Below are 27,000 nucleotides of genomic sequence, written 5' to 3'. Positions count from 1 at the left end.
TGGTACAAAAGTTCTTCTTTGTGCATTTCAGTAGTGGACAGTAACAGAGTAAATTTACTTGAGTACAGTACTTCAGTACATTTTTTGAGTATCTGTAGTTTACTTGAGTATTATTTTTGGTGAAACTTATTACTTTTACTCAACTACAATCAGAAGACAATTATTGTATATTATACTCCACTACATTTCTATCAATGCTCTATTCACTCACTACTTTTGCTTTGAAGTCAGCTCATGAATTTCCTTCTATTTTCCAAAATCTGATACCACTGTTGACAAGGAACAAACACAGAACAAATCTCACTCAGATCAGGCGGTTCATTTAGAGGTGGTAATGATGGCTATAATTCTCCACCTGAGCACCCATGGCCATATCTTCAGCCCGTGTTAGAGGTTCTTGAAATGAAGAATGATACGTATTGTTTGAAATGTTCTCCCTGTTTCCCACTCTGCTCAAACATTCACTGTTTCATTCCAGATGAACATTTCAAACTAAGTTGTCTGTGCTTAGAGTAACTTAGTTTCTGTTTTTATTCCATGGTATAGTTTTCAGAGATTTCAAGTGCTGGTTTCTAAATAAACATAATGTATCAGAATGTACTTTTATGTATTCTTTACTGCACTCATGTTTTATGAAAATACAACGTTTTGAGATATTTTAAAAAGTACTTTGAGTACTTAAGTATTTTTAAAAGCAAGTACTTCAGTACTTTAACTCAAGTAATAATCTGACAGAGCAACTTTCACTTGTATTGGAGTAATATTTGACCTGGAGGATCTTTACTTTGACTTAAGTAATGAAGCTGTGTACTTTGTCCACCACTGGTGCATTTACACTTCTTGATACCGTTTTCATTATCCCTGGTGGTATTTCCTTTCCTCTTCCTCTATTTTTTAGTGTTATCTTAAATTGTGGTGTGTTTAACTTTTGGGGCAACCATAGAATCCTTAACAATGAGAACAGGATGGTATGTAGACCAAAAATATTTGATGATTTAAATTACCTGTCTCTCTTCAGCTGTCCTATCAATGAAGGCAAAAATGCCCTATACAATAAAAAGGTTTTTGTTGATCAATTTTTGCAATGACTACCAGTCTAGACATAATGTCATAACAAAGCTTTAGATAAAAAGGTAATGCACCATGATTTGACTATAAAGAAACACACAGAAATACATTAGCCTCATTATTTAAAAAAATGTATTTGTATGTACTTACATACTGGTGTCAAAAGAGTATGCACCAAAAATGTCACGTCGACTCACAATTACAAAGAAAAAGCTTTTTTCTTTTTCTTCAAATTACAAGTATTGAAAAAACTATGTACAGAAAAAAGGGCATGGTGACAAAATAGTACACTAGACAAACTTACAGTCACACAACGTGGTTTAAATGAAGCTTCTGTAAATAAAGAAAACAAATCTTCTACACAGTTACACTGTCTTGGTGCTCTCAAAGTCAAAATGTATTTCCACTCAAAAATAACCGTATGCATCCTCCCCACTGTCCAACCTCAGGGTGTTTTCAGAGTGTGCTCGCAATTTTTTTTTTATAAAAACTGCAAAAAATGAATTCATCAGAAATGGAAAAATATGCTTTTGAGTGGAATTACTTTTGTTTTTGTTTTTTTTACTTAAAACACATGTCCTATGGTGATCTTTAAAAGGTGTTACGATGGAAAAAGGAGGACAGACAGGTAGCGTTAATGGAGGAAGATTAAAAGGTCTGGACATGAGCTGCATGTCGAGGATCGGTCCAGGTCTTTTTCACTACCTCACGCTCACAATTCTTGTTGTCACAATTTACAGCTGAAACAAAGCTAGCTCCAAAACCTGGGCATCTTTTCTCTGGAAATGTTTTTGATCAAGACGAGACATAAAGCAGGAATGGAAAATAAAAGACAGGATGAAGGTGACCATAAAGACTGAAGAAATATCCTCAGGTTTGAACGAATGTTAATGGGGAGAAACAAAAAAAGTGTGGAAAACTAGGACAGCCAGACAAGTCATCCAAATCCTTTAGTTCCCCTTGCTGGAGTCCAAACTGTGACTCACGCACACTGACCCGACCACGCACAAATTGATGGTGTGATGTCAAAATTAAGAGAGGAACCTGAAACAGGGAACCAATGAAAAATTGGATTAGCACTTACATTCTCACTGCATCTCACAAAGGACACCAACATCCTCTCAACCCATCTCCTTTAGCAGCTTTAAGCAATGCCTCTTTATCTGCAGACATGCCGGGTCCATTTCCTGGGCTCACCGAATCGGAGGACATTAAGCCTTGCCTTCAAGAGGAATTCATGGTCTTAATGGCACTTTGATAGGACGCAATGATAGCTTTGTAATTTCGGGTCGCCACATGGGGCATAGCGCAAGTCTCATAATGGAAGCGAAACACACATTTATATTGTAATTCTGCAGTTATGCATGTCACACTGTAAACTGTGAACAGCAATCAGACACAGGTCTCTACAAGAGCTATTCTTAAATCTCAGCGGATAAAAGAAAGTGACACCGTCACGTGGTAAAAATGTTTTTAACTTGAGCAGATCGTCTGAATGTGGAGAGATGTCTCCAACATGTTTAGAAATATACACTAATCTCTGCAGGCAGCTTCGCTCTGCATCTTCCCTCATTTAGATTGAAAATGAGAAGCTACTCAGCATGCCAGTGAGTCTGCCTCCACTGAAGTAGTACAGCAAGTCCAGCTTTTATCCAACAAGAGCAAACAACAGAAACTACGGAAGGGGATTAAAGAAAGAATTCACCATGAACAGAGGGCAAAACTACATTGATGATGTTACTTCAGCCAATTCATAGAGCTACTGCATGTAGCGTTTGTCATTTCTGTTTCAGGGTGGTTTGATGTTTTTGTGAGGTCAGGATTTAGTTGAGGAGAATGTGTCTGGTGTGTCATGGGTAGCCAGGGACAAGCTGCTCTCTCAGTTACAGTTTCTCTTCGCATTTAGTCACTTTTAGCCTTTTTGCTGTCGTTTCCATTCTCCTCCGGCTCAGTCCCTTCTGTCTTCTCGGGCTGCTTCCTCTTCTTTGTGTCGTCGGACTGAGCAGGTGAGGGATGTGGCCGGAGGGTAATGATGATGCAGGTCATGTTGTCACATCCTGTCCCGTCTCCAGATGTGTCGGGGGCCAAACAGTGGTCCAGCAGCTGCAGGACAACAAATAAGGTTTAAGATGAATACAAACAAAGGAATGAAATAGTCCCTTCAAGTCTTAAAGCTAAACCTACTGAATACTACAGGTTAGAGCTTTTCTTGTCAGGATAAGAGGTGGGTTTAGGCGTTTTTCATCCAGAGGAACTTTACCCAGGAACTAGGGGCTTTACCCCTTTACCCCTGGGGGGCAGGGCCTGCAATGCTGAACATGTCTGATTGGTAGATTAACCGCAGTGTTTTTATTCCGCCCGTTGTCCACAATAATGCCACACACACATCTGTGATTCACTTGATTTCTCTTTCTTTACTTTGTTCTATCTGTTTTGTATGTGTATGTACTTTTCAAAAGAAGAAGCTGTGATTCACTTGATTTAGCAGCTTGTAACAGTAGTCTTCTCTCAGCCCACCGCAAATGCTTCTCTCCGGTGTTACGGTTTTAAAAGTGACCCTGTAAACTGGAGACCTTCAGCTGAATGTAAGAGTGTTTGTGGAGTTTACACAGCTGTTGAAACACGGGGAGTTTTAAGATTCAATATCCTCATAAGATAAGTATTTAATGATCGTCTAAAGACGTTTATGAGGGATGCATCCAGCTGAAAGTCTGCAGTTAACAGGGTGGGGGTTTAAACCAAAACACGGGCTATCTCTACCACGGCCTTTTGAGTTAAAAAGGATTTTAAAGCCGTGTTGAAACGTCTTTGCTACTCGAGCTTATCTCCCAAATAATGGTCACTATTTTACCACCTACACAAGTTTAGCAAAGGTCTGTTGTATATTATACATTATTAGCATGCTAGCAGTGATGTAATCCAGTGAATGTTGTTCTGATAAAATAGCAGACATTTAAAGCTTTGACTCAGTTTTGAGTATCATGAATAAAACAGGTAATATAAGGACTTTACTCTTTAGGCAGAAGACTTTCAAAAAGTGAATGCATTTTAATAAGTGTTAATACTATTCCTGAGTTGTCAATCTGCTTACAAGAACAATGACTAACTTGATTTTTTCACATTAAAATTGTGTTTTCGTATGTTGTGTGTAACAGGGTCTCTTTCTCTCTCTCTCTCTCTCTCTCTCTCTCTCTCTCTCTCTCTCTCTCTCTCACCTCATCCACTATGGATGAGAGGGCTCTGACTTTGCCACTCTGGTCTGGTTTGATCCTCTCGCTGATGAAGTCCACCACTTCCTGACTGCTCAACACGTTCCTGCAAACAAACGTGAACATGAAAACATCAACACTCAATAAAAAAAACAAGAATCTAAGGATGAAAAACATCATGTGCATCATCCTGGCTAATTTCCATCTTTTATATTTCATTGGTTAGCTTTATGCTCCTCCTGCCTGTAGGTCATGATCTCTTCATTTAGAGGCACACATTTAACTGCCAGGCCTGAATCGGGGCCAGCTGAGTTTGAACCATCAGTGTGTGTAGAGCTGCTAAACATGTTTTAGTCCCCGATCCTGGTAAATGATAAATTTCTGAACACAGCACAGGTGGTAACTCAAACTTACCAGATACCGTCGCAGGCGATAACCATGAAGTCGTGGTCCTCGTTAAGTGTCAACACTTTGACGTCTGGCATGGCAGAGATCATCTGCTCCTCTGGCAGCAGAGCTTTGTTCCTCTTATAGAAGTGGTCACCTGTGAGTTACAGTCATTGTTTTATTAATACACTTTATCTACAAACATCCTGGATGTGACTTCTCAGTGAAAACATTCATCTGAGCTGATATTGACTTTAACTCTGATTTCACAAGCACCTGAATCATCCAAAAGTCACACAAAGTTGTTCATACCGATAGCTCTGGACAGGTTCAGTCCACCGTTGACCCGTCCATCCATGGTCACCTTCCCTCCAGCGTTTTTGATGCGAGCCAATTCCACCTCGTCCTCTGGTTTGTGGTCGTATGACATGTCCACAGCTTTGCCTACAGCGAAACAGAACTCATAATTCATGCACTTTTTGACTTGACTACATTGTGTTTTTTAAAGATTAAAGAAATTATCAGTGAAGATAAGACTTCTTAAAAATAAACTAAACCCCAATTTCATTCATGTTTATGGTTCCCTAATGACATAAAATGTAACCTCAAATTCTCCTCATTGGAGTGAATCATCATTTGATGTTAAGCCGACCTGCAACACACTAGCTAACAAAATACAATAAATACTATACTTCTACTGTGTTCAATTATTAGACATTTTAACCATAAACAGTTGAACACTTCCATCAAGGTAACTTGGTACCCAGATATTTTGGACTTACCTCGCTCAGACACCACACAGCGGGAGTCTCCAGCGTTGGCCACGATCAGCTGTTTTCCTCTGATGAGCGCAACGACAGCCGTGGTTCCACTGTCTGAGCCAGGCTGCAGATAGAAAACACGACACTGTTAAAACCTCTGGACTCCTCTTTCCAACCAACTGAGCAACCAACCACGAATAATAAAGATCAAAATCTTTTCTAAAATCCGTCTCAAATTTAAACCAACACCCAGAGTGAAATATACTAATGATTAAGAAACATGTAAGAGAAAGACCATTGCAAAATCAGGTGGAAGTATGAGGGTAATTCTCATAATGAAATAATGTGTTGTTATTTTAGGCCTTTCTTAAATGATATTATTCTTAGGGTTGCAAAATTCCGGGAATTTTTAAAGTTGGAAACTGTCCATGGGAATTAACAGGAATTTCTGGAAATAAACCAGGAATTTACTAAATTAAAGGTTGGCTCTTAATAGGGAACTTAAATGTAGTTGGGGAAAATATATTTTAGCATAATCCTGACTAAAACAACCAGACTTCATGCAAGTACAGTTGAATATTTATGCTATTCCTCCATCACATAACACACTGAGTACTGCAGGACTATTGAGACCACGCCCCCTACATGCACTGTGCATTCCTCCATCACATGCACAGATGATTTCTAGAATTCTGCAGAGGCTTTAGAAGCTTGAGGGAAGATGCTTTTTTATTTGCATGTTGAATGGGACTTTTTTGGAGGGAGAGCGGCTCTTTTCATTTAACATTTTGAATGGGACTTTGTTGGGATTGCATTTTTGTCAACTTTGGAATGGGTTGGGTCGGGGGGGGTGAGTAATATATTTAACTCAACATTCATGTTTTTTATTCTTCAATGAAAGAATTGATTGTTCAACAAAATATTTAACACTTGATAAAGTTCTACTTACAAATAAATCTGTTTTAATTGTATTATTTAGGATGGATGTCTGCTTATAACAAAACAAATATTTATGCTTGGATATGATACCTTTCAAGTAAATTCCCAGTTAATTCCCATAATTCCAATGGAAAGTTTCCGATAAGGAATATTTCCAAAATTCCCCAGCTTAACTTCCCATGGAAATTTTCCACCCCTTTGCAACCCTAATTATTCTACAGGTTTAATCAACATTGGAAGCAGTTCAATGATCCTATGTAAATGCTGGACCGGCTCGGTCCTTCACACAGACTCTTAAAGGGTTTCTAGTAAGCCGTAGCTGCCTATAGCTACAAACTTAACATTGTGCATACTGCATGCGACAGCTACACTAATAAGTTCCACTCAGACACCTCTGTTCCACAAACCTCCTCTTTGCCATCCATTCCAGGTAGACACATCTCCTCTTCTTCTTCTTCATCTTCAGAGTCTTCCTCTCCCTCCTCTGTATCCTCTTCCTCTTCCAGCTCGCTGCTGTCACCCTCCTCCTCTTCACTGCCGTCTTCTTCATCACTGCCCTCCTCCTCTTCTCCCTCCTCAGACTCCTCGCTGTCATCAAAGAACCTGGACTTGGAGTCTCCTGCGGCCTTTGAGGACAGAGAGGAGCACGAGGGGCCAGCATCTCCCTCTGCTTTACCGGCCTTTTCTGCTCCGTTTGAGCTTCCGGAGCCTCCACAGGCGGCTGCTGTAGAGGAGAGACCAGGTTTAACATGTTAGTGCTGAAGGAAATGAGTTAAAGAAAGAGCAGGAGAGTATAAAAGATACATTTGACAGAAGCCAAGATTTTCATTCTGTTCACTTTTAGGAAACACCCTTCTAGGCTAAAAGGTGGACTCATTTAAACATTTAAGTTAACTTTAAGTAGAGACTCCATACCTGCAGTGCTGCCTTCACTTGTCCCTGCTCTCCGACAGGCTCTCAGCTTGGACCCACATGCTGATCCTTCACCTCCCTTCCCTTTCCCATTGCTCCCCTCCTCCACCTCTCCATTCAACCCCTCTTTCTTCTGAGCTTTCCCACCTTCTTCTTTCTCTCCGGAGCTTTCAGCTTGTGCGCTGGCTGCTTTCTTAGCAGCCGCACTAGGATTAAAAAGAAAAGACAAAATAAATTATTATTTCAGCGAAAAAAGTTGTTCTCAAAATGTCTACAAATCTGACTCAGCTGAATTCATCAAACTGAGTAAGTCAAACAACACGTAGAACAATGTGCTATTAATCATGAAGAGAAACTGCCAGAAAGAGGACTGAAGAACCTGATGATGACAGTATGGCATAATGTGCACAAAGTCTCTGGTAAGGATACTTTGTTTCATTAAAAGGGACATTTCTATGTAGTTCATCCCTAATTTCACAGACTTCCAAAGACTTCTCGATCACACATCCACTTTAGTCCTGGTATGAAATGTCAGATGTTTGTTCAGCTACCTGATGGCACTCGCATGCTTGACAGCATTGAGATTCTGGCCGTAGCGGACCAGCAGCTCCTCTATGGTCATGGTGGCCTCCTCATGGAGCAGGGCAGCCTCCTCATTCTCCACTGAAACACAAAATGGATTCATGTTATCAGTATCACATCACTGATTATAATCTACCAGCAGTGGACACTTCAGAGTCTATTGTATTTTTTGATGGGCTGTCAATCGATTGAAATATTTAATCGCAACTAATCGTATTATGTCCATAGTTAACTGGTGATTAATCTCAAATTGATTGCACATTTTTATATCTGTTCTAAATGTACCTTAAAAGGGATCATTTTCAAGTTTTTAATACTCTTATCAACATGGGAGTGGACAAATATGCTTGCTTTATGCAAATGCATGTTTATTATTATTGCAGAATCCAAAATAATACTAGTAATTCTACTGTAAGATGAGATTTATTTTGGTCTAAGTATTTGTATCAGAGTTCTTTAATGAAATTCAAAATACTTCTATTTCATATATTGCACTGCCTCTTTAAGGTTGCTCAGGGTGATATGGTTTTGAGTTGAAGTGAAGATGTCACATGTGTTCGATGTGCTGTTGTCCTGTGTTGAGGAAGAGTCATAAAAGGCATCACGACGCACAGCAGAAGTTTCCCATGCTCTTTCTTCCCCACAGCCCTTAAGTATAATTAATTCAGCTTCTAGTTAACGCTGTTGAAGTTTAACAGTTCCAAAGAGATTAAACAAGTTACGGCGTTACACTACCACCATGTAATATCCAACTAACTAAACATCCTGTTTTTTTAAGCAGCTCAACACAAAGGGATTGAGCTCATGCATCACAACAACAGACGCATTGTCCATGCATCTCCGTCAGTAAATGCAGATAACTTTGGTCTTGTCCAGAAAACCATCTGGCACTGCTTTAAAGCTGAACCTACCATTCAATACACCATCTTTATTCATTTCTTCTTGTCATCCACAATGTTATGTTACTGCTGTATCGATTCCTGATTTCCCAAACTACGGGGCGGGCCGAGGGTCATACACTTAACGTGCGCGCATTAATCGTGCGTCAAATAAATTAGTGGGGGTAAGGAGAATTTGAATTAACACATTATTATTGCGTCAATTTCGACAGCCCTAATTTTATGAACTACCTAGTTTTTAGTTTGACTTCCAACCCTGCTTGTTTATTTGTCAGCGTTAGTGATGGTCAGGATGACTTTGATCTGGTTTGAAGGATTATACTGCCTGAACGTCAACACTCTGTTACCTCTCAGCATATCTTTGTGATATGCTTCAAACAACTAACATCTGTACCAAAGATTAACTCTTGAACATTGTTGGGACTTTTACTCACAGTCGTCCTCCTCTGCCACCTTTTCAACAGGCGGCTCCTCAGTTGGCCTTCCAGCAATCTGGACCAGCTCTTTGATGACATCCTCTGTGGTTATTCTTTTGTCAATGGCCAAGAAGGCGTCTTCAAGAGCCTGGACACAACATACAAATAGAGTTGTCAAAAAAAGTACAGTGAGCAGGCATAATAATGATGATGAAGATGATCTTCAAAATTGTTGAGTTATTTCATCTGCAAGTAGCTGAACTGCTGGAAAGTGAGTCTCATAATACAACATGTTTATACTACATGACTATCCAGCGTGCTGAGTGACCAACGTGGATGCTGACGAGCAGGAGCATGACCAGCAAGCCAACGTGGAGCTGGTGGTCATATAAACACAACACCTGCTATTTGGGATTATTCTGGATTCAGGTAGAGCTACCTTGAACAGGAAGAAGTTCAAGTTGCTATGACGCTTGACAACACAACTAATTTGTGACACATGAGACGTGTCACTGCATTTGAGCTGTGGAAGGATGCTTTTATTAAGTTCAGAGACTTACACTATCTCAGTTTGCACTATTCAGAAATACCTTTATTTTTAGTCTTTACAGATATACTTGAGCTATGTGCTGTACAGCTATAGTTTTTGCACTTTGGAGGAATAGTTATTTTTATGGGGAAAACGTGTTTCTATTCAACTTTTAAACTGTGAGGTTATTTTGAAAACAGTGTCGTACAAGCTTTATTTTTTTCAAAATGTATTTTCTGAACATTTTTATGTTTAAATTGAGAAATACATATTCAAAAACTATTGATAATCTCCGTATGTTCTTTGATAACCAAGCAAGAAGACTCATAATTCCATTTATTAGATCACAATAGCAGTTTCACCAGATAATGTTGCACTAATTCTGCTGGAATATTTTCAACCACAGTCCAGCACCACACCTCTGGATCATGAACATCTCTACTTTGACGAACTTGAGCCACGTCATGTTTGTGTAGCTTCTCACCTTTTGCAGTTTGCCATCTTTGTAGGTCTTCTGCTCCTTAATGATCTCAGGAAGGTACTTTGAACAGTACAGAGCCACCTCTTCTCCTAAATGAGATCAACAGGTAATATACAATCTCAGGTGAGGTGTGCGTACATACAGATCTCAAAGAGGTGTGTAAACCGATAAAAGAGGGGAAACTCCGGACACTAAACAAAGGCGTGGTGTGATCCAGAAACTAAAAAGAGTATTCATATCTCTGATGACTCACAAGAAGAGACCAATACATTTGGGGAAATACTTTTCAATGTCTCAATATATCCTAAATCTCTATTAAGAGCAGACTATACATTTACAGTACGTGTTACCTCCATGTCCATCGTATACAGAAAACATGGCTGTCTCCTCATCAAACTCTGGAATACAGTTGTGAGCATCCTGTGAACAAATACAGAATTAAATACAGCTTAGCAGACAGTATCACACTAGACAAAGTTATATCCGTCCTTGTTTAGGACATAACCATAATCTCAACTTATTGTCAGGCAATACTTCTATATTCAAGCACCTGTACATCTTTTCACCAAATTACTTGCATCCAGGCTTTTTATAGATCAGCTGAAGGCTGGTGTATTCCTGTTAAGGGTTGACATGATTCTGCTCTGTGTTTGATCATCTCTTCTTTAGGGACTTATCTAATGAGACAAACCTGCAGTGTTCACACTTCAACATACAGAAGTCAGTACTTGTGTAGGCTGTGAGATATGTAGGGTTGCCAACTGTCCAATATAAGCCGGGACATCATGTATATTAGGCTAAATTGGTTTGCTTCATACAGGACCTGAATCGTCCCATATATTGACTATTAACTCTTGTAAATACAGCAGACTGTAAATACAGATCCTAGATCAGATCAAACGCAGTGGCAGATCATGTGCCAATCACACTGCCTCTCATCTTATCACAGGCCCCCTTAGCACATCAGTTGTATACAGCGTAAATGCGCCAAGTCCTGCAAAAAAGTGTGGAGAGGATTTTCTCTCTGATAGCCATTAAATGGTCAGACTCAAGAAACAGAACTTAAAGTAAACTATGACTTGTCATGTAAGGACTTCTCTCTGGCTGTGCAAAAGGACAAACGATTACTTGAGTCAATCAAGAGCAGCAAAAAGTATCCATGGAAAAATAGTTTGATGAGTCATATTCTTATTTTGCATTTAATTTTTCTTTTGATGTAAAGAGCCACATTGTGGTTTCTTTGAGGTTTATTCATATGAGGTTTCATAATGATACAGTAAGTATTAAAGGGAATATACACACTTTCTGCATTTCCAGTTGAATCAGAATATGAATATACACTGAATTCACACATCATGCTCACACCACCATGGCACCGTGCACCTGTCCCTTATTTAGTAGTGAGAAAGTTGGCAACACTACGTGTAGTGTGTGAGAGATGTTTTAACAATGTAACTCAGTGTGCTAAAAACTGATGAGGATTCATGGAAAACTCTCATATCTACACTTGAACAATGCACAATGAACTACAAAATGTATAGTTCATTGTGAAAAACTCAGTGTACTCTGGATTGACATCAACCAGCCCCTTGCAGACAAAAAATTCAAAGCGAGGTCGGTCGCTCTTCATCCCGCCATTTAAAACACAAAGTACATTTTGTCTTTGATGTGTTCAGTAAAAAGAGCGGCATCTTGTCTCTGAAGCCGTCATTAATTTTGTGCCTCACCTCCATGGAGACCCGCCAGCCCTGCATGGCAGAGTACCCGAAACTCATTTTGCTGTTGCCGCCATCGGACGAGGTCTTGGTTGTGTTAGGTTGCGACAGATAAGCCCCCATGGTTGTTTCTATGGCTTTACACCTGAAGAGAAGAAAACACAGATCAAACAGCTCATCCTAGCTTTATGTAAAAAAGACAACACGTATAACCAGGTGCATGTGTCACTCTTCAAACTGCATTAAATAGCCCGACTTGTTACAGTTGCTAGCTAGCCGAGGTTAGCAGCAACACAACAAAAAAGTAGACGCATCAGCTAGCTAACATCTCCATGCTAACACCGGCTAAACTTCCAGCAGTAACCTCTGCCCCCGCTAGGAAAGCGGCTGCGCAGTTCTAAAAACACCAAACAGTCAACATCCAGATAAACTTACCTTTTCTGACAGAGCAGGATGAGCTTATGAAAGAACCCCAAGGAGAGAGATTCACATAGGAAACAGTGCACGTGTAGAAGCAGAAGCCGCTATCATCAACACAGACCGAAGAGAAGCTGTGGAGGAAGTGCGCGCGCATGTCCCTTTCGTTCCAACGAGGGGGTGTGGTCTCTGTGTACGTCACGCGCTAACTTTGTTCCCTTTAGTAAGTAAATGAAAAAACACGTCAACTTATATTGTTATGAAATTAATTATATAAAAAGTACATTACACTAATGTTAATATGATATTAGTTTTTACTGCCACACTGGTATCTTATTGGTATTTATTATATTATTAGTATTTGTTGTGTCATTGGTATGCCACAGTTACATGTTTCTTTAATCTTTGACAATGGATGTTATCGTATATTGGTATGATGAATGAATGTATTGATTGTGAGCAGCATTGCACTTATATCCACGACAAATTTCCCCCCCGGGGAAAATAAAAGTTTATCTTATCTTATAATACAATTCATAAATATAATTACTTCATGAGAAAGAAAAAATAATACAAAAAATAATAATAAATTTTATTTAAAAGCGCCGGTCTCGACACTCAAGGTCACTTTACAGAAATATTAAAACACAATAAATAAAACAATGTAATAAAATAAATAAAAAACAGCAAGCAGAGTAACACCAAGTTAATAATGAAACATGCTGAATTTATATTTAAAAATTTGAACTATTTGTCAACAGACTAGAAATGTTTTCACCGTTTAACCTTATGCAGCTCGACCTCTTAACCATAGACCTCCATAGTTATCCAGAATTATCACAGTAACGCATTGACATCACAGGATAACATGCTCATGACGTTTCCTAATAAGGGACATGACTATAGCTGTATGGTTTTAGGTCTTTTTCACGTTGCATTGGCCTGAATAAATACTAAACAATAGCCTTTAGTTCATTGACTCTTGTTAAAGAAATGTTAGCTCAGCAAAACCCAGTTTCTCAACACTCTTAACTGCAAGGAAGAACCAATTGTTTTGGCACTAAACCACAAACAGGATAGGAATGTAAGGACGGACACAACGTTAGTATACTCTTTTCCTAGTTTACTCAGTGGTGGAGAGTAACAAAGTAAATTTACTTGAGTACTGTACTTAAGTACATTTTTTGAGTATCTGTACTTTACTTGAGTATTATTTTTTAAGTGAAACGTATTACTTTTACTCAACTACAATCAGAAAACAATTATTGTATATTATACTCCACTACATTTCTATCAATGCTCTATTCACTCACTACTTTTGCTTTGAAGTCAGCTCATGAATTTCCTTCTCTTTTCTGAAATCTGATCACTAAGACAGTAAAATGTGTTTGTGTAGTTCTGTTTGTCTCAGTGGTTTAGTCATACCTGTATATGGTGCGTCTCCACGGTTGAACGTGGATCAAACACAGAGCATGTTTCACTCACATCAGGCAGTTCATTTAGAGGTGGTAATGATGGCTGTAATTCTCCACTTAAGCACCCATGGTCATATCTTCAGCGCATGTTAGAGTTTTTTTAAATGAAGAATGATATGTACCGTTCTCCCTGTTTCCCACTCTGCTCAAACATACAAAAATTCACTGTCCAACCTGAGAAAGTTTGTTGAGCTACGTAACATTTGTTTCATTCCAGATGAACATTTCAAACTAAGTTGCCTGTGCTTGGAGTAACTTAGTTGCTCTTTTTATTCTATGGTATAGTTTTTTGAGATTTCAAGTAATGGTTTCTAAATAAACATAATTTAACAGAATGTACTCCTATGTAGTCTTGACTGCATTTATATATTGTGAAAATAAAAAGTTTTGAGATTTTTTTTAAAAAGCAAGTACTTCAATACTTTAACTCAAGTAACAATTTGACAGAGCAACTTTCACTTGTATTGAAGTAATATTTGACCTGGAGTATCTATACTTTGACTTAAGTAATGAAACTGTTTACTTTGTCCACCACTGTATTTACTTGAATGCAAATACACAACTAACACATGTTTGATATTGCAGCATTGCAGCTAGAGCTAGAAATACACTCCGTGCCAGCAGGGGGCGCTGAAGCACCATGTCATAGAAACTAATACAACAAGATAAACATTCGATTGAACATGGCGCGGGAAACCCAGGAAGAAATAGAGATGGATACTCAAGGAGGAGAAGTGCCCAAAGAGTCAGACAGCGTACATCCATCGACTTTAAAACTGTACGAGACACAGTTTTTCGGCTTTACTCCGCAGACCTGTATGCTCCGGGTCTACAGCGCCTTCCAGGACTGCCTGTACGATATTCTGCCCGTCGTAGAAATGGTGTGTGTCAGGCAGCTCAGCAGAGGCGGGCCGGACGGTTCCGATGAGCAGCTCCGGACCCGGGCCAGGGAGTGTAGCCGAAAACTGCAGCAGTTCCTCGATGAGCGATTCAAGCAGCTGTCTACACGGATGGAGGCTTTGCTGCTCGACAGATGTCTCACCGTGCCATCAAACGTACTTCTGCCCGAGGACCAGTCCCACAAGACCTACCATCAACACATACAGGTTTGACACCAGCTCTGTGTACATGATACCTCTTGGACCACAAAAGGCAAAGGATTTTTCAGACTGATAGTTTAGAGCAGGGGTTCCCAAACTTTTCAGCCCGCGATCCCCAAACTATAGGTGCCAAAGGCTCCCCCCACTGTCCCTCATAGTGGTTTAATGTGGCTTCATTTAGCTGGTCTGCAGAAAATTACTCTATATGTGGCTGTTTCCTGTGCCTTTATGAATGAACCTACCGCTACTGATGCTTTTGATAATTAATTGTTCTAAACTTAGGAATCATCTGGCAACAAAGAAAGGCAGAAAACTCATTACATTTTCTATTTTCAAGGTTTTGCTACTATTTTTGTCCATATTTCTTTTTACTATAAATGAGTAAAATTTACTATTTTTAGATAACTTTTGTCATTCAACTTTTTTTATTGCATTCTCTTCGTATTTCTTTGTTGAACACAAGTTAATAAATTATATATAAGTAATACAAAACCAACAAAGAGAAGAAAAAGAAAAAAAGTACAAAAAAAAGATAATAATAACAATAAAAAATAAATGATAAAAATTAAAAGTACAAACAAAAAGGAAGATAAACATAAGAAAACAAGATAAATGAAATAAAATAAAAATAATAAATATATTTTTAGATAACTAACTTGGAAAAAAAACCTTCTGGAAGACATCTCATGACCTCCCATGGGGTCCCGACCCACACTTTGGGAACCCCTGGTTTAGAGAAGAGTTGACCTTTGATAGATGTAGGTATTCAAGCTGGATATAAATAGGCTTCATATGGTGATACAATTTCTAATCCAATCCAGTTATTTTTTGATCAAAAGATAATTTAAAATCTTTTCATGGCAGTATATTTCAGAGAATATACTCACTATACATATCCCTCATCAGCCTAAAATCAGTCAACAGATAGGCTGTAGCATATAGTATGCAACTCATATAACCATGCTGTTACTAAGTTAATGGATTAATACATTTTCATGGTAGGTGTTCTGATTTTTTTGTTGGTCCTCTCAGATGTTTCTGTATGTGTGTATGTTCCATGCTTGTACCAATACTTAATGTGACAAGTAAGTTAGAGAAGCCTTCACATGAGATAATTTACAAACATGGATGCGACTGACAAGTGCATTTTCACTGTAAACAGTCCCCCTTATTTCAGATCCTGACAACAATTAAAACATAACGGATCCTTGCCAAATAACTATTAGTTTAAAATAAAATAAATTTACCATAGACTGAAAAATCATCATGGTGTCAGCCACAATTGGATTTTGGGACATCTAAATTTACTGTTAGATGAGAGCCATAACACTATTGGCTGATATAAAGGCATGATCTGTCTCTATGCATATTATGTACTTGAATGTTACAATAGATAAATACCATCAGTATCTTATTAGCTTATTCTAAAGACACTTTAGACAATCAACAAATATATCTAATTTAGTGGTGTCCCTGCTAGTTTTATTTTTCATAGCACTCAATTGCATCCCATAGTCCTCACATGATTTCTGATATCCTTTTCTATAACTGGAATCCATACCTGACTCCCCATATTGGCCTATTATGATTATCAATACCAGAGACTTACAACATGACAGCTGTTTACTATAAATCCTGTATGGATATGATAGGATTACTATTCATTTTACTTCCAACCCTCTGAATGTCCACATTGTGTGGCTGTAAATGAGATGTGACATTTTTTTCTGTCTATGATTTGAATGTGGTTCTGTTCCATACAGGAAGTGCTGAGGCTGGAGTCGTCACATGCTGACCTCCAGAGCGCCTATGAAGCAGAGGTCTGTGCCAGACAGGCCCTGCTGGCTGAGCTGGAGGAGCAGAAGGAGGTGCAGAAGCAGCTGGATGGGGTCCTTACGTGGGTCAAAGAGCTCCAGGCAGCCTGGGTGAAGGAAGGTAACGGCAGCTTCCAGGAAAGTTTTCGGCTGGTGATGGAGTCCGTAAAGAGACTACAAGAGGCTGTCAAGGAGGTCTGTCACAAGGCACCACATTAAATTGAGCTCTGGTTTGTGAGCTTACCAAACAATATGACTACAAAGTTTTGTAGTGTGTCTTTTTTTTAAATTGACAAGAGACTTCAGAAGACATTGGTTGCCTTTAAGGGGACAAAAATATTTCGACTCACTGAATATTTAGGTATTTTTTTCAGTCCAGTCTTTATATATTTTGTTGATAATACATCAGAAATGAATTTACGCTTCAAATATAACTAATGTGACAAAATATATACAGAGCTACTGCTTGGAACTCCTAGCTGGTTATATTGAGTTTTGTAATAACTTTTGGCTCTTGTTAGTTATGAAGACAACCGTGGAAAGATGACTTAGAATAATTCCAACTATCATAATTTAGCCATGGACAGCTTTTCTATTTATGTGTAAAACTTGCCAGCAAAATCACTTACCTATCTACCTACCTTTTACAGTGAAATGTCAATAAAACAGTAGATGAATGGATTTCTTTGTATGTTTCTGTAATCTATCTTCTCATACCCTCAACTTCAAAAATCAAGCTTGATAATCAGAAAACATCTAATCTTATTACCCTTTTCTGTATTGCTCTGATAGTTGTTTCATTTTTAATTCACTGTTTTTCACTGGATTTTTGAGCAATTCACAATATTATGTGATATATAACCAAATATATATGTGTATATATGTATATATGTAGACAGACTTTGCCCTTTGCCACAACAATCTATCTATCTTTGAATAATTCATGTAGTTGATCTGATATCAGTATCTGGGTTTTAAAATCGTCAACATTTCATTCTTTTAACACTTTTTGCTTTTGTAATATCTTAAGTTAAATAATCTAGCCTGCAAAAAAGTCAAAAGGAAACTTTCTTCATGTGACCACTATATCTGATTCTCTTGATTCAAATAAAAATGTCATAAACGCAAAATACAGGTCAGCATTGCAGTTTTACGACATTGAATGCACCTGCAGTGACAGTCAGCTCGCGGCACTCTTTGATGTCAAAGAGTTGATCCAAACTTACTAAATGTGTCTGATGTTTCACCAAACTGGATTAAATCAAGCTGTAGACGCGGAGCTTTGTACGGTGAGAGCGGCAAAAAAGGCAACCATCAAAGATTAAACAGACGTGTCTTTGTCACATACGCACACCGGGCGTAAAAATCCTCAATGAAGAGGGGACTATTTTGTCTTGTCTTATCTTATCTTATGTCATCTTATGTCCCTTCTCTCGAGAGCATAATTTTTTAAGATGCACAGGGTTCCAGGGGAGGGCGCTCTCTGCATTTTAACACCGAACACTCAGTCCCCTCCATCCACTGTGCATGTCTAGATGGTTGACACATCAGAAAGCTGAAACATCTCTTCAGTTCCTAGTCTAAAAGGTGCACCAAGCTCGAGTTCTGCACTGAATCCTTCCTTCGTGATAGTTACTAATTTCAGTGTCTTGCTGAGGATAATAAAGTGATGATGTAACCTACAGTGCTATTGAAGTATTGCAGAGCTCACTGTTTTTCACTAACCTCATAGATGTAATGGAGTTGGACAGTATAGTACAAACACTCAAAAAAGAAACAAAGTTACAGTGTGCTCAGGGAGGTAATAGTAAACTCCAGGTAGAAGCCAGGTGCTCTTGAAGAATTACGTGAAAAAAAAAAATCAAAAAAAGGGGGAAGCCACAGGGGCTGCCTTCAGGCACACCAGCTTGAGTCAAGAAATTGGTTAAAAAGACTTGAATTCATACAGGGCATGACTTGTTAAAAGAGGTATACAGAAAAAAAGGAAATGTCCACCGATTTCAACTCCACTGGGTCTTCATCAGGGCATGGTGAAACAACAGAAACAGGTGAGGTTCATTATATGCTATCATGTGGCCTGGAGGCAAAAAAATAAATCAGCATGTTAAGGAAAATAATAATAATACATTCTACTGTAATAATACTAGAAAAAAACTGACTATGACAACAGAAAAAAACTTTATATTTTAAAAACATGTTTTTTGATACTTTCTTTAACAATTATTTCTAACGATAAAATTAAAACGAACTAGTTATCTGTGAGCACTAGCATTTTTGTGCAAAATCAGTGTGGTGATTTATGTTAAATTAGGAGTTACACTTTAGCATTAACTTGCAGAAACTTAAATGCATTATATCAGTATATGATGCATATCAATATTTAGAAAATGTTAATTTTTATCAGTGGAGAATACACATTTGCAAACAATTTAATGACTGGGTCCCATTCCTCTGCTATAAAAAGACACAACTCAAAGACTCTAGAAGACAGCACCTGAGTAAGTACATCATCATCATCATCATCATCATCATCATCAAGGCCAAAATGATGATTAAACTTAGCCTGTAAAAATCACATTTAACATTTAATATGCCTTCACTCCATCAAGCTGGTTTAGTTTCAGGGTCTTAGAAATGTGTAAGCTGTTTCATTGTCATGAATTTCTACAGCATTAATCAGAGTACATATGATTTTCCCACAATGACAAAATGCTAGCTGTTGATAAATTTATGAGTAGTTCATTGGTTTAAAGCTAAATGTAGTAGGAACTCATACAAGTTGATAACGGTATATTACTTTTGAATTGATTGTGCATTACATTTAAAATGTAGGGATGGGCAGTTTGTGTTTTTTAAACTCTGAAAGGTATCAGCATGTCATCTTTTAATGTAAAAATGTAGTAATTACAAGTATTTCTATCTTTTTCTTGATTTTTTAAACTTGACTTTTTCCTGTCTTTTATAGCTTCAAGCACAGGACCACTAGGGGGCGTTGGAGTTTGTGAAAACATTCATGTCCATTAGTCATGTAGTGTGATCAAACATGACACTCACCGCCCCTGTGACTACGGAACAATGAGATGAGTAACCATCATCCATAACTTGAAGCTTTCATGTGTTATTTATATAATTGAGTGTGATGCAGCTAGAAGCTCTGACTGTCAGATTTACAGCCCCAAAAACAACAATTACAACTGAAAGTACATAAACAACAACAACTGGAGGTCCAGTGTAAACAGTAAACATTTGTTTTAGCATTCCTGGACTCTGTGTGTTTGTCTGTGTGTCCCACCTGCCTGTTGTGACTTGAGAAACTTTCAGTCCAGATGGGGAGGTGTGAGTACTGGTCTGGTTTCTGTTTCTGTGTGCCTGCATATGTCTCCTCAGCAGAAAAGAGGATGACCTTTCAGGCTGTCACTACATTTTACTAAGTGCTGTTGCTTTGTTTGCGCAACATTAAAATGACAAGACTATTCCTGTAGGTGAAGGCCTCTGATATCTCTATCTCTTTCACCCCTGACATTAACGGCAGATGATGCTGCATGACATGTTTCAGTATCTGTGTTCATGTTTTCAGATTTGCACTGACAGGGAAACTTATTTGTAGAATATGACATAATGCAGATGGTATACCTGGGGAGTGTGTCACTGGGTATTTACCTGAGAGGAGAGCACTGTCTCCATAACTTACTACACTATAAGTTCTGTTTGCAACAGCAGAGCATCACAGCTGAAAATGTGGTGCATTTAAAATAGGTTGAATTTGTTTATAGTGACAAATACTTTAAAAATACATAACAAAAAAAATATATCTGGCAGAGCCAAAGGTGCACAATTTGCATTTAAACATTTTTCACTTTTTCATGTTTCGGAGGAAAATAACGTCACTCAAGTTTTTCCGCTCCTTATTGGACACCTACCCCACAGCAGTAGTTACAAGCATAAAAAATAGTAAACAGAAATAATCAATTTTCCTGCTGATGGACTTATTTGCTATCGTGGGTCATAAAAAGGCATCAGTGGTGAGTTCATTCTGTTTCATAACAAGTTAAAACTTTTTTAAAGGGGCTTTAAAGGTCTACATTCACAATGTTTCTTAAATTGGTTGCCATAATGGTCATCAAGTCAAGTCCTCCTCACTAGGATCTAGTATTGTAGTCAAGACTACATTAACCGAGACCAAGACATGTCTAAGACCAGAGTGCCCCGAGACCAAGACAAGACCAAGACATTTAGGGATCGAGACCGAGACAAGACCAAGACCAAGGCAGGGCAAGAGCGAGTCAAGACCAAGACCATATCAATGAAAACTCATTATGAGAGTTAACAAAATAAAAGACTTCTGTTTATTTTGTTTAAGTTAGCTTTGAATACTATTGACAGCAAAATACAAGGTTTGGTTTTGTCTTTGTTGCCTTTCTTTTGACTCCTTAAGTTTCATTTTTTCTCTTATCACAGTAATGACAGGGACACCGAGTGCATCAATGGTGGTCTCAACCGGTCTTGATATAAAATACAGAGTCCGCCCAGTCCGAGACTGAGACAAGACAGAGTGAAAATGCTTTTGATTCCAAGACTAGACCAAGACCTTAAATAAGCGGCCTTGAGACTGGTCTCGAGACCAAGACCGGTCTTGAGTACCTCAACACTACTAGGATCTATATCTGTATCAAAACATAGTGTGATTTGATGATGAGAGGATGTTCACAGCTCTGTATACACTATCATAAATAAGTGGTAAAGAAGTTAATATTCTGGATAGCGATCTTGGTGTTAAAAATCTTGCAGTATTAACTGTCTCCACTGCTTCAGTGATAACAGTACTTTAAAACTAGTGTCCAAATGTTTTTTTTACACTAACATCACAATAGCAACATATTCTTTGGAGTTTATAACCTGTAGACTTGGATCACAGCTACAGCAGCTGCAGTCTATCATGTCTTCATCTTGGATATTTGTTTCTTCAACTTAAAAATATCTAACCCGCTTGTCATCAGCCCAGAGCCTCCTCTGTGTTTGTAACAAGGTGTGTGTGTGTGAACACAGCTGTTTTCTGTTTTACTAAGTGTGTAAAGACACAATAAATGTTCAACTCTGCCCCGTGTGTATGTGTGTAATTCCTCTAAAGATTTTAAAAGATGTTGTCAAACACTGAGGGCACAGCTGTGTGCAGCTGTCCACTTGTGGTGCACGCTGTGCTTATGTTGGTTCCTGTAGTCAGAGAGAATAGAGCTAACTGGAGGAAATATTAAAGAGAGAGAGAGAGACTTGGGTCAGTGAGTGTGTTTAAGGAGTGTTATTGTTTGTATTGAGGGGAGAAAGGACTAAATAGAGACAGACGGCCGAGGGAGAAAGTGTCTTCATTTCACATCAGGGTCTCAAACTTTCACACCTCTGTCTCTGAGGCTCAGAGTGGATACACATAAGAAGCATACATTTATAAAGATTAAAGTTCTCTGTCGCTACAGCAGATTTTTGAATTAGTTTCACAGTAGTTAAATTGTTTGTGGACAGAGCCAAACTTAGGGAGGAAAAAACTAGGAGACATAAACTGCAATTTTAAGAGTTCACCTAGTTAATTTAAGTGAATCCTGTGACACAGGCGTAGTATTCAGTTTCTGTGGCATTTCTATATAATCACAACATTTATGTTGTCTGCAACATGATGTTTAGTTCCGACGTGCATTTTACTCTGGTAGCAAGCATTAACGTGCGTGGCCCTGTCATGTATTCTAGCACTCTCTGTGGTCAAAATCTCTGCAAGGCACCTTCAAAGTTTAGTTTTCAGTTTGAAAAAATGTAGCCCTTTTACATTGCCTGATAAAAACAGGACTGTAATGCCTCTGTCACGCCTCCTACGCTATGTAAAACATATGGAGGTGTAATGTGGGAGGAAAGTTGTTCCGACACTGAGTCGGCATCAGTGGTAATAACACGATATGATATAATATATAGTGTATGATATAATAAGACGGAGGCAAACTGTCACTGTTAACAGTCAAAAGGGTAGGATAGTATGGGGTTGTGTGTGCGTGTACGTGTGTGTGTGCGTCCAGCTGCAAGTTTACATGTTGTGACTCTTGAGCTTTCACGATGCCATGACACATTGTAAAAGCGCACTCTGGGACACCAATGTTACAACACGAATGTAACAAAAGTACCAAGGCTGATACAGGAGAGCTTCATTATGGCACTGCAGCAAGATCTCAATGTAAAGAGGTTGTGACTAAATGCCAACTAAAAGCCAAACAGATATCTTTTCTTTGTTTTTATAGTTTATCCAGCATTTTGTTTACATGTTGAAATTTTAGATTCAATCTTAAGATTTAGTTTTTATGTGAGAGAGTCTGTGTGCTACTCTTGTGTACCTGTGAGGCTTTGCGACTGTGCCAGTGTGTATAATGTGTAAGCGTGTGAATCTGTACGTGTGTGAGAGTGAAGACAGCATATGGACAGTGCCCTTCTTTCCTGTTGGGAGGGGAACAACGTGGCTCCCTGTGAACCACAGCCTGACCTCTAACCCCTTAGGATCACACACACTCAAACCCCAGATACCTCCACATACACAGGAATACATCCAGGCTCAGCCGGCCAGCTGTCCTTTGTGACTGTCCGTCCCACACACAGACAGAGAGGAGGAGAGAGTGACGGTCAGGCAGCCGACAGGATTGTTTTCTCAGGCTGTGAGAGTGAGTCTGGAATTCACTCAGAGTTTTTTAAACCCACGTGTCACCCAGCAGGGAAACAATCACACCCCAGCAGCAGAGACTGTCTTTACATTTCAAGCATTTTTTTCAACTTCAGTTAACTGTGACCAGAATTAGGAACAAAGATCAACTTGTCTGAAACAGGTGACATGAGATGTGATAAAACAAATTCTCTCTTTTCTGTGATGTAATGTAATTAAGATCAGAAATTGAGTTCATTTTTTATTGTATGCTATTTTGTCCCTTTTGGCACACAGTAGTTAAACCGCTACAGCATCTTCCTTCTTCCTGCTGCAATGATGGAAAATAACGGCACCACTGTCCTTTTGAATGGCTCACACACACAGTCAGAGCGCTATCTTTGAGTGCAAGTTTGCATAACAGACCTGTGGAAGAAAATACATTTAAGAAGTTAACAACAGAGCTTGCTAAATGGGTGGCAAGTGACTGCAGGCCAGTCAAGATTGTGGAAGACCTTGGCCCAAGGGACATCCTCAGGTTGGCATGTTGCGACCAAGCGGCAACCTCCGGCTGCGAGAATTGAGGTCAATGGGTAAGTGTAAAAACTGCAGTTTCTCGAGTGTCCACTTGAGGCTGGCTCCAGAAGTACCAGAAACCACTTAAAGTCCAATTTAAAAAAAAGGAAGTTTACAGCAGAAATAAACACATTTACAGCCTGGTTCAAAAAACAATATTAGTCTGGATAGCTCATTTTTCGAAAGGCTCACACTGTATGGGGGTGAATTTTTTCCTAACGCTGCAATTTTGAAGATGTTAAGATTACGAGTTTTCCATTATGAGAGTCAGAGCTGACTTGATTGACAGGCGGGAACATTTTTGGCTAGGAGGATCTAAAGCCTGCCTCTTTACCTCACACTAGCTCGCCAGCAGTTAGGTTGCGTTCAGCATTTCCAATGTGGCTCCCGCCGACGATCGGCTTTAAAACAGCGCTTCGGAAACTGATGGGTGAGGTTACGGATACTACGTCCATTATTTATACAGTTTATGGTTGCGACTAGTCTAGATTTGAAGCTCTCCTACCTTTTAGTCATGGTCTTACTTTATTGAATCAAACTGCAGATTTTAGTAAGATAATGCCAAACCACATTTTGCACTTATTACGACAGTATGGCTTTATAGTACAAGAATATATAATATATCATGAAATGACAAATATGACAAAGGAGACCCCGAACTGTTGAGCAGCTGAAATCCTGTATCAGGCAAGAATAGAACAACATTTCACTATCAAAACTCCAGAGACTTGTCTCCTTGGTTCTCAAATGTTTACAGGGTGTCTGCTGACATCAAATATAAAATGACCATCTATTTTTCATAAAGCAATACAATTCTGCACTTGCAATATTATATATATTGTCTTTGAAGTATTTTCAAAACAATTTAAGGTTTACATGATTTGCAAACCATTAAATTATGATTTTAGAAACGTTTTACACAGAGTCCCAACTTTTTGGGAATGCGGTTGTAACAAGCGGCAACCTCCGGTCTCAAACGATGAAGCCAATGCGGAAGTGCTATAAACTACAATACATCGAAAATCTGCTTGAGGCTGGCTGCAGAAACACCGGAAACCACATAGAAATGAATGGGAAAAAGCCGATCTTTGCAGCATTAATAAACATGTTTACAGCCTGGTTTAAAAAACGGCTTGGCTCTATGAAGCTAATCTCTCTAATGGCACACACTGAACGGGGGGTGAATTTTTTTCTAACGTGACGGTTCAGAAGATATTAAGATTACCAATTTTGCCCAAATAAGGACATGACTGACGTGACTCCCGGTCGGGAACGCATAGCTATTGGCTAGGAGGTTCACACTACGTCACACTCTGCCTGTTTGAGTTCCGCATTTCCAATATGGCTGCTGCCGTCGATTTGCTTCCAAACAGCTCTCAGGAACAGATGGGTGACGTCACGGATACTAAGTCCATATTTTATACAGTCTATGGGTTGTAATCAATTTTTTTTTGTCAGCATTTTATCTCAGCAGAGATTTCGCAGCAATCCCACATCGGCGTGCAGGAAGTAAAACAAGACCAAGCAACATTTAAGGCCTGCCTACTTGACATTGTTGACAATTCATCAATATCCAAACTTTTTCATGAATGAGTGAAAAAAATGGCTTTTTTTTATTGACTGTTTTTTTGGTTCTTTCAACAATATGTTGGAATTCTTTCTTTAAAAGCCCATTGAGAATTTAGCTGTTCATTTCCTTCGTATCTGTTGTCATTATCTTTTCCATCCATCCATCCATCCATCCATCCATCCATCCATCCATCCATCCATCCATCCATCCATCCATCCATCTATCCATCCATCCATCCATCCATCCATCCATCCATCCATAAATTCACCCACACACCCATCCATCCATCCATCTATCCATCCATCCATCCATCCATCCATCCATCCATCCATCCATCCATCCATCCATCCATCCATCCATCCATGTCTTAAGAAGGTTGGAATTGGGGAGGCAGAGCCTTTCCCAGCTATAATATAGCACGAGAAAGATTGCAACCTTCCAAAGATAATGAATACAATAAGGGGGGGATGTAATAGATATTAATTCAACCTCCAATTAACTCTTACTTTATGTTTATTAGTTGCTAAACACTCCTGTCTCTGTCACTGTGCAAATGCAGGGCACTCAACAGTTTTGTGCACTGTCGGCCAGTCAGCACTCTGTTGTTTTGGTGGCATTGTTTGTTGTTTACAGAACAAACATGAAAAAACGACTGTGCCAGTAAGTCAGGATGCTCTAAAACAGGTCAAATGACTGTCAAACCACAGCATTTTTTTGTAAAACCCTTGCTCCTCACCACAAAGCGGCAACAGACCAACATTTTAAACTTGTTCCACTTTGAAGAAAAACAAACATCTATTTCTGGTTGACGCAAACACCCGCTTAATGAGGGCATAAAAACAGTTTTTAACATCGCAGATTTAGCCACGTTGAAGTGGAAATAGCTGTTCTTTGATTGAACATTTAACTGTCTTAAATATTTCCTTTTTGCCAGCAAAAATCATTTTAAAAACAGAGTGTACTAAAATATGTATGTGGCCTTGAACACCTAAACACATCAAGCACACCCTTGGCCCCAGATGCCCTGAATACAGCATACCTACTTTCTCCTTACTCAACTAGTTGATCATCTGAAAGTCTTTGTTTGCAGATAAAAGTAGAGGATAAAAAAGAAAAAAAGGGTCAGACCAATAGAGCAGAAACAGGGAAGAGAAAAGGAAAGACCTGAGGAGGTGAGAAGAGAAGGCGAAAAAGAGGTGAAGAGGAGCCGAGCAGCAGCTGGCAGGTGTCAGGAGTCACAAAGGACCATCTGTCCATCGAGTGCCATCTCCACACATACACACACGCTACATTAAACTTTCTTCTGCTCACACTCATTTCTCTGCATCTGTTTGTCCCCCTTTTTTAAGTTTAAAGGTTTCCTTGAAGGTTATTACTCTTTGCTGCCCGATGGGCTGAAACAGCTCATGTTAGATGAACACAAACAGAATCAGCAGAACATCAGTCACACTTTCCTTAGAGACAGAGTGACGGTCGAGGCCAG

At 38.9% G+C, this 27,000-nt stretch overlaps 2 protein-coding genes across 3 annotated transcripts; one reads left to right on the top strand and one right to left on the bottom strand.

The window, feature by feature from the left end:
• Positions 1-1,182: 1,182 nt before the first annotated feature.
• Positions 1,183-12,486, bottom strand: ppm1g (protein phosphatase, Mg2+/Mn2+ dependent, 1G). The gene is made up of 13 exons (XM_034680843.1): positions 12,334-12,486; positions 11,911-12,043; positions 10,534-10,603; positions 10,187-10,272; positions 9,192-9,321; positions 7,828-7,939; positions 7,280-7,482; positions 6,772-7,088; positions 5,447-5,549; positions 4,977-5,108; positions 4,692-4,821; positions 4,284-4,383; positions 1,183-3,171 (listed from the first exon to the last, which is right to left on the bottom strand). The coding sequence occupies exons 2-13, from the start codon at positions 12,019-12,021 to the stop codon at positions 2,971-2,973; spliced, it is 1,695 nt and encodes a 564-aa protein (XP_034536734.1). The 5' UTR covers positions 12,022-12,043; positions 12,334-12,486; the 3' UTR covers positions 1,183-2,970.
• Positions 12,487-14,429: 1,943 nt separating this feature from the next.
• On the top strand, positions 14,430-19,961 carry mis12 (MIS12 kinetochore complex component). Of its 2 annotated transcripts, XM_034680846.1 has the most exons (3): positions 14,430-14,896; positions 16,654-16,899; positions 19,670-19,961. In XM_034680846.1, exons 1-3 carry the CDS (start codon positions 14,474-14,476, stop codon positions 19,688-19,690), a joined length of 690 nt encoding a protein of 229 aa, XP_034536737.1. In that variant the 5' UTR covers positions 14,430-14,473; the 3' UTR covers positions 19,691-19,961. The 2 variants fall into 2 exon arrangements, with proteins under 2 accessions (XP_034536737.1, XP_034536736.1); XM_034680845.1 differs by lacking the exon at positions 19,670-19,961 and having other exon boundaries at positions 14,432-14,896; positions 16,654-17,385.
• Positions 19,962-27,000: the final 7,039 nt, after the last annotated feature.

Source organism: Notolabrus celidotus, chromosome 3 (assembly GCF_009762535.1).
Source record: "Notolabrus celidotus isolate fNotCel1 chromosome 3, fNotCel1.pri, whole genome shotgun sequence".
NCBI lineage: Eukaryota > Metazoa > Chordata > Actinopteri > Labriformes > Labridae > Notolabrus > Notolabrus celidotus.
This window is presented reverse-complemented; position numbering and strand designations above follow the sequence as displayed.

What these genes read in the sequence shown, in the direction of transcription:
- ppm1g (XM_034680843.1), bottom strand. Translation starts at nt 12,021, where the DNA reads ATGGGGGCTTATCTGTCGCAACCTAACACAACCAAGACCTCGTCCGAT. An exon ending in GGTGGCAGAGGAGGACGACT is followed by an intron (nt 7,940 to 9,191) that starts GTGAGTAAAAGT and finishes TTTGTGTTTCAG; the next exon opens with TGGAGAATGAGGAGGCTGCC. An exon ending in AAGCATGCGAGTGCCATCAG is followed by an intron (nt 7,483 to 7,827) that starts GTAGCTGAACAA and finishes TTTTAATCCTAG; the next exon opens with TGCGGCTGCTAAGAAAGCAG.
- mis12 (XM_034680845.1), top strand. Translation starts at nt 14,474, where the DNA reads ATGGCGCGGGAAACCCAGGAAGAAATAGAGATGGATACTCAAGGAGGA. An exon ending in CCTACCATCAACACATACAG is followed by an intron (nt 14,897 to 16,653) that starts GTTTGACACCAG and finishes TGTTCCATACAG; the next exon opens with GAAGTGCTGAGGCTGGAGTC.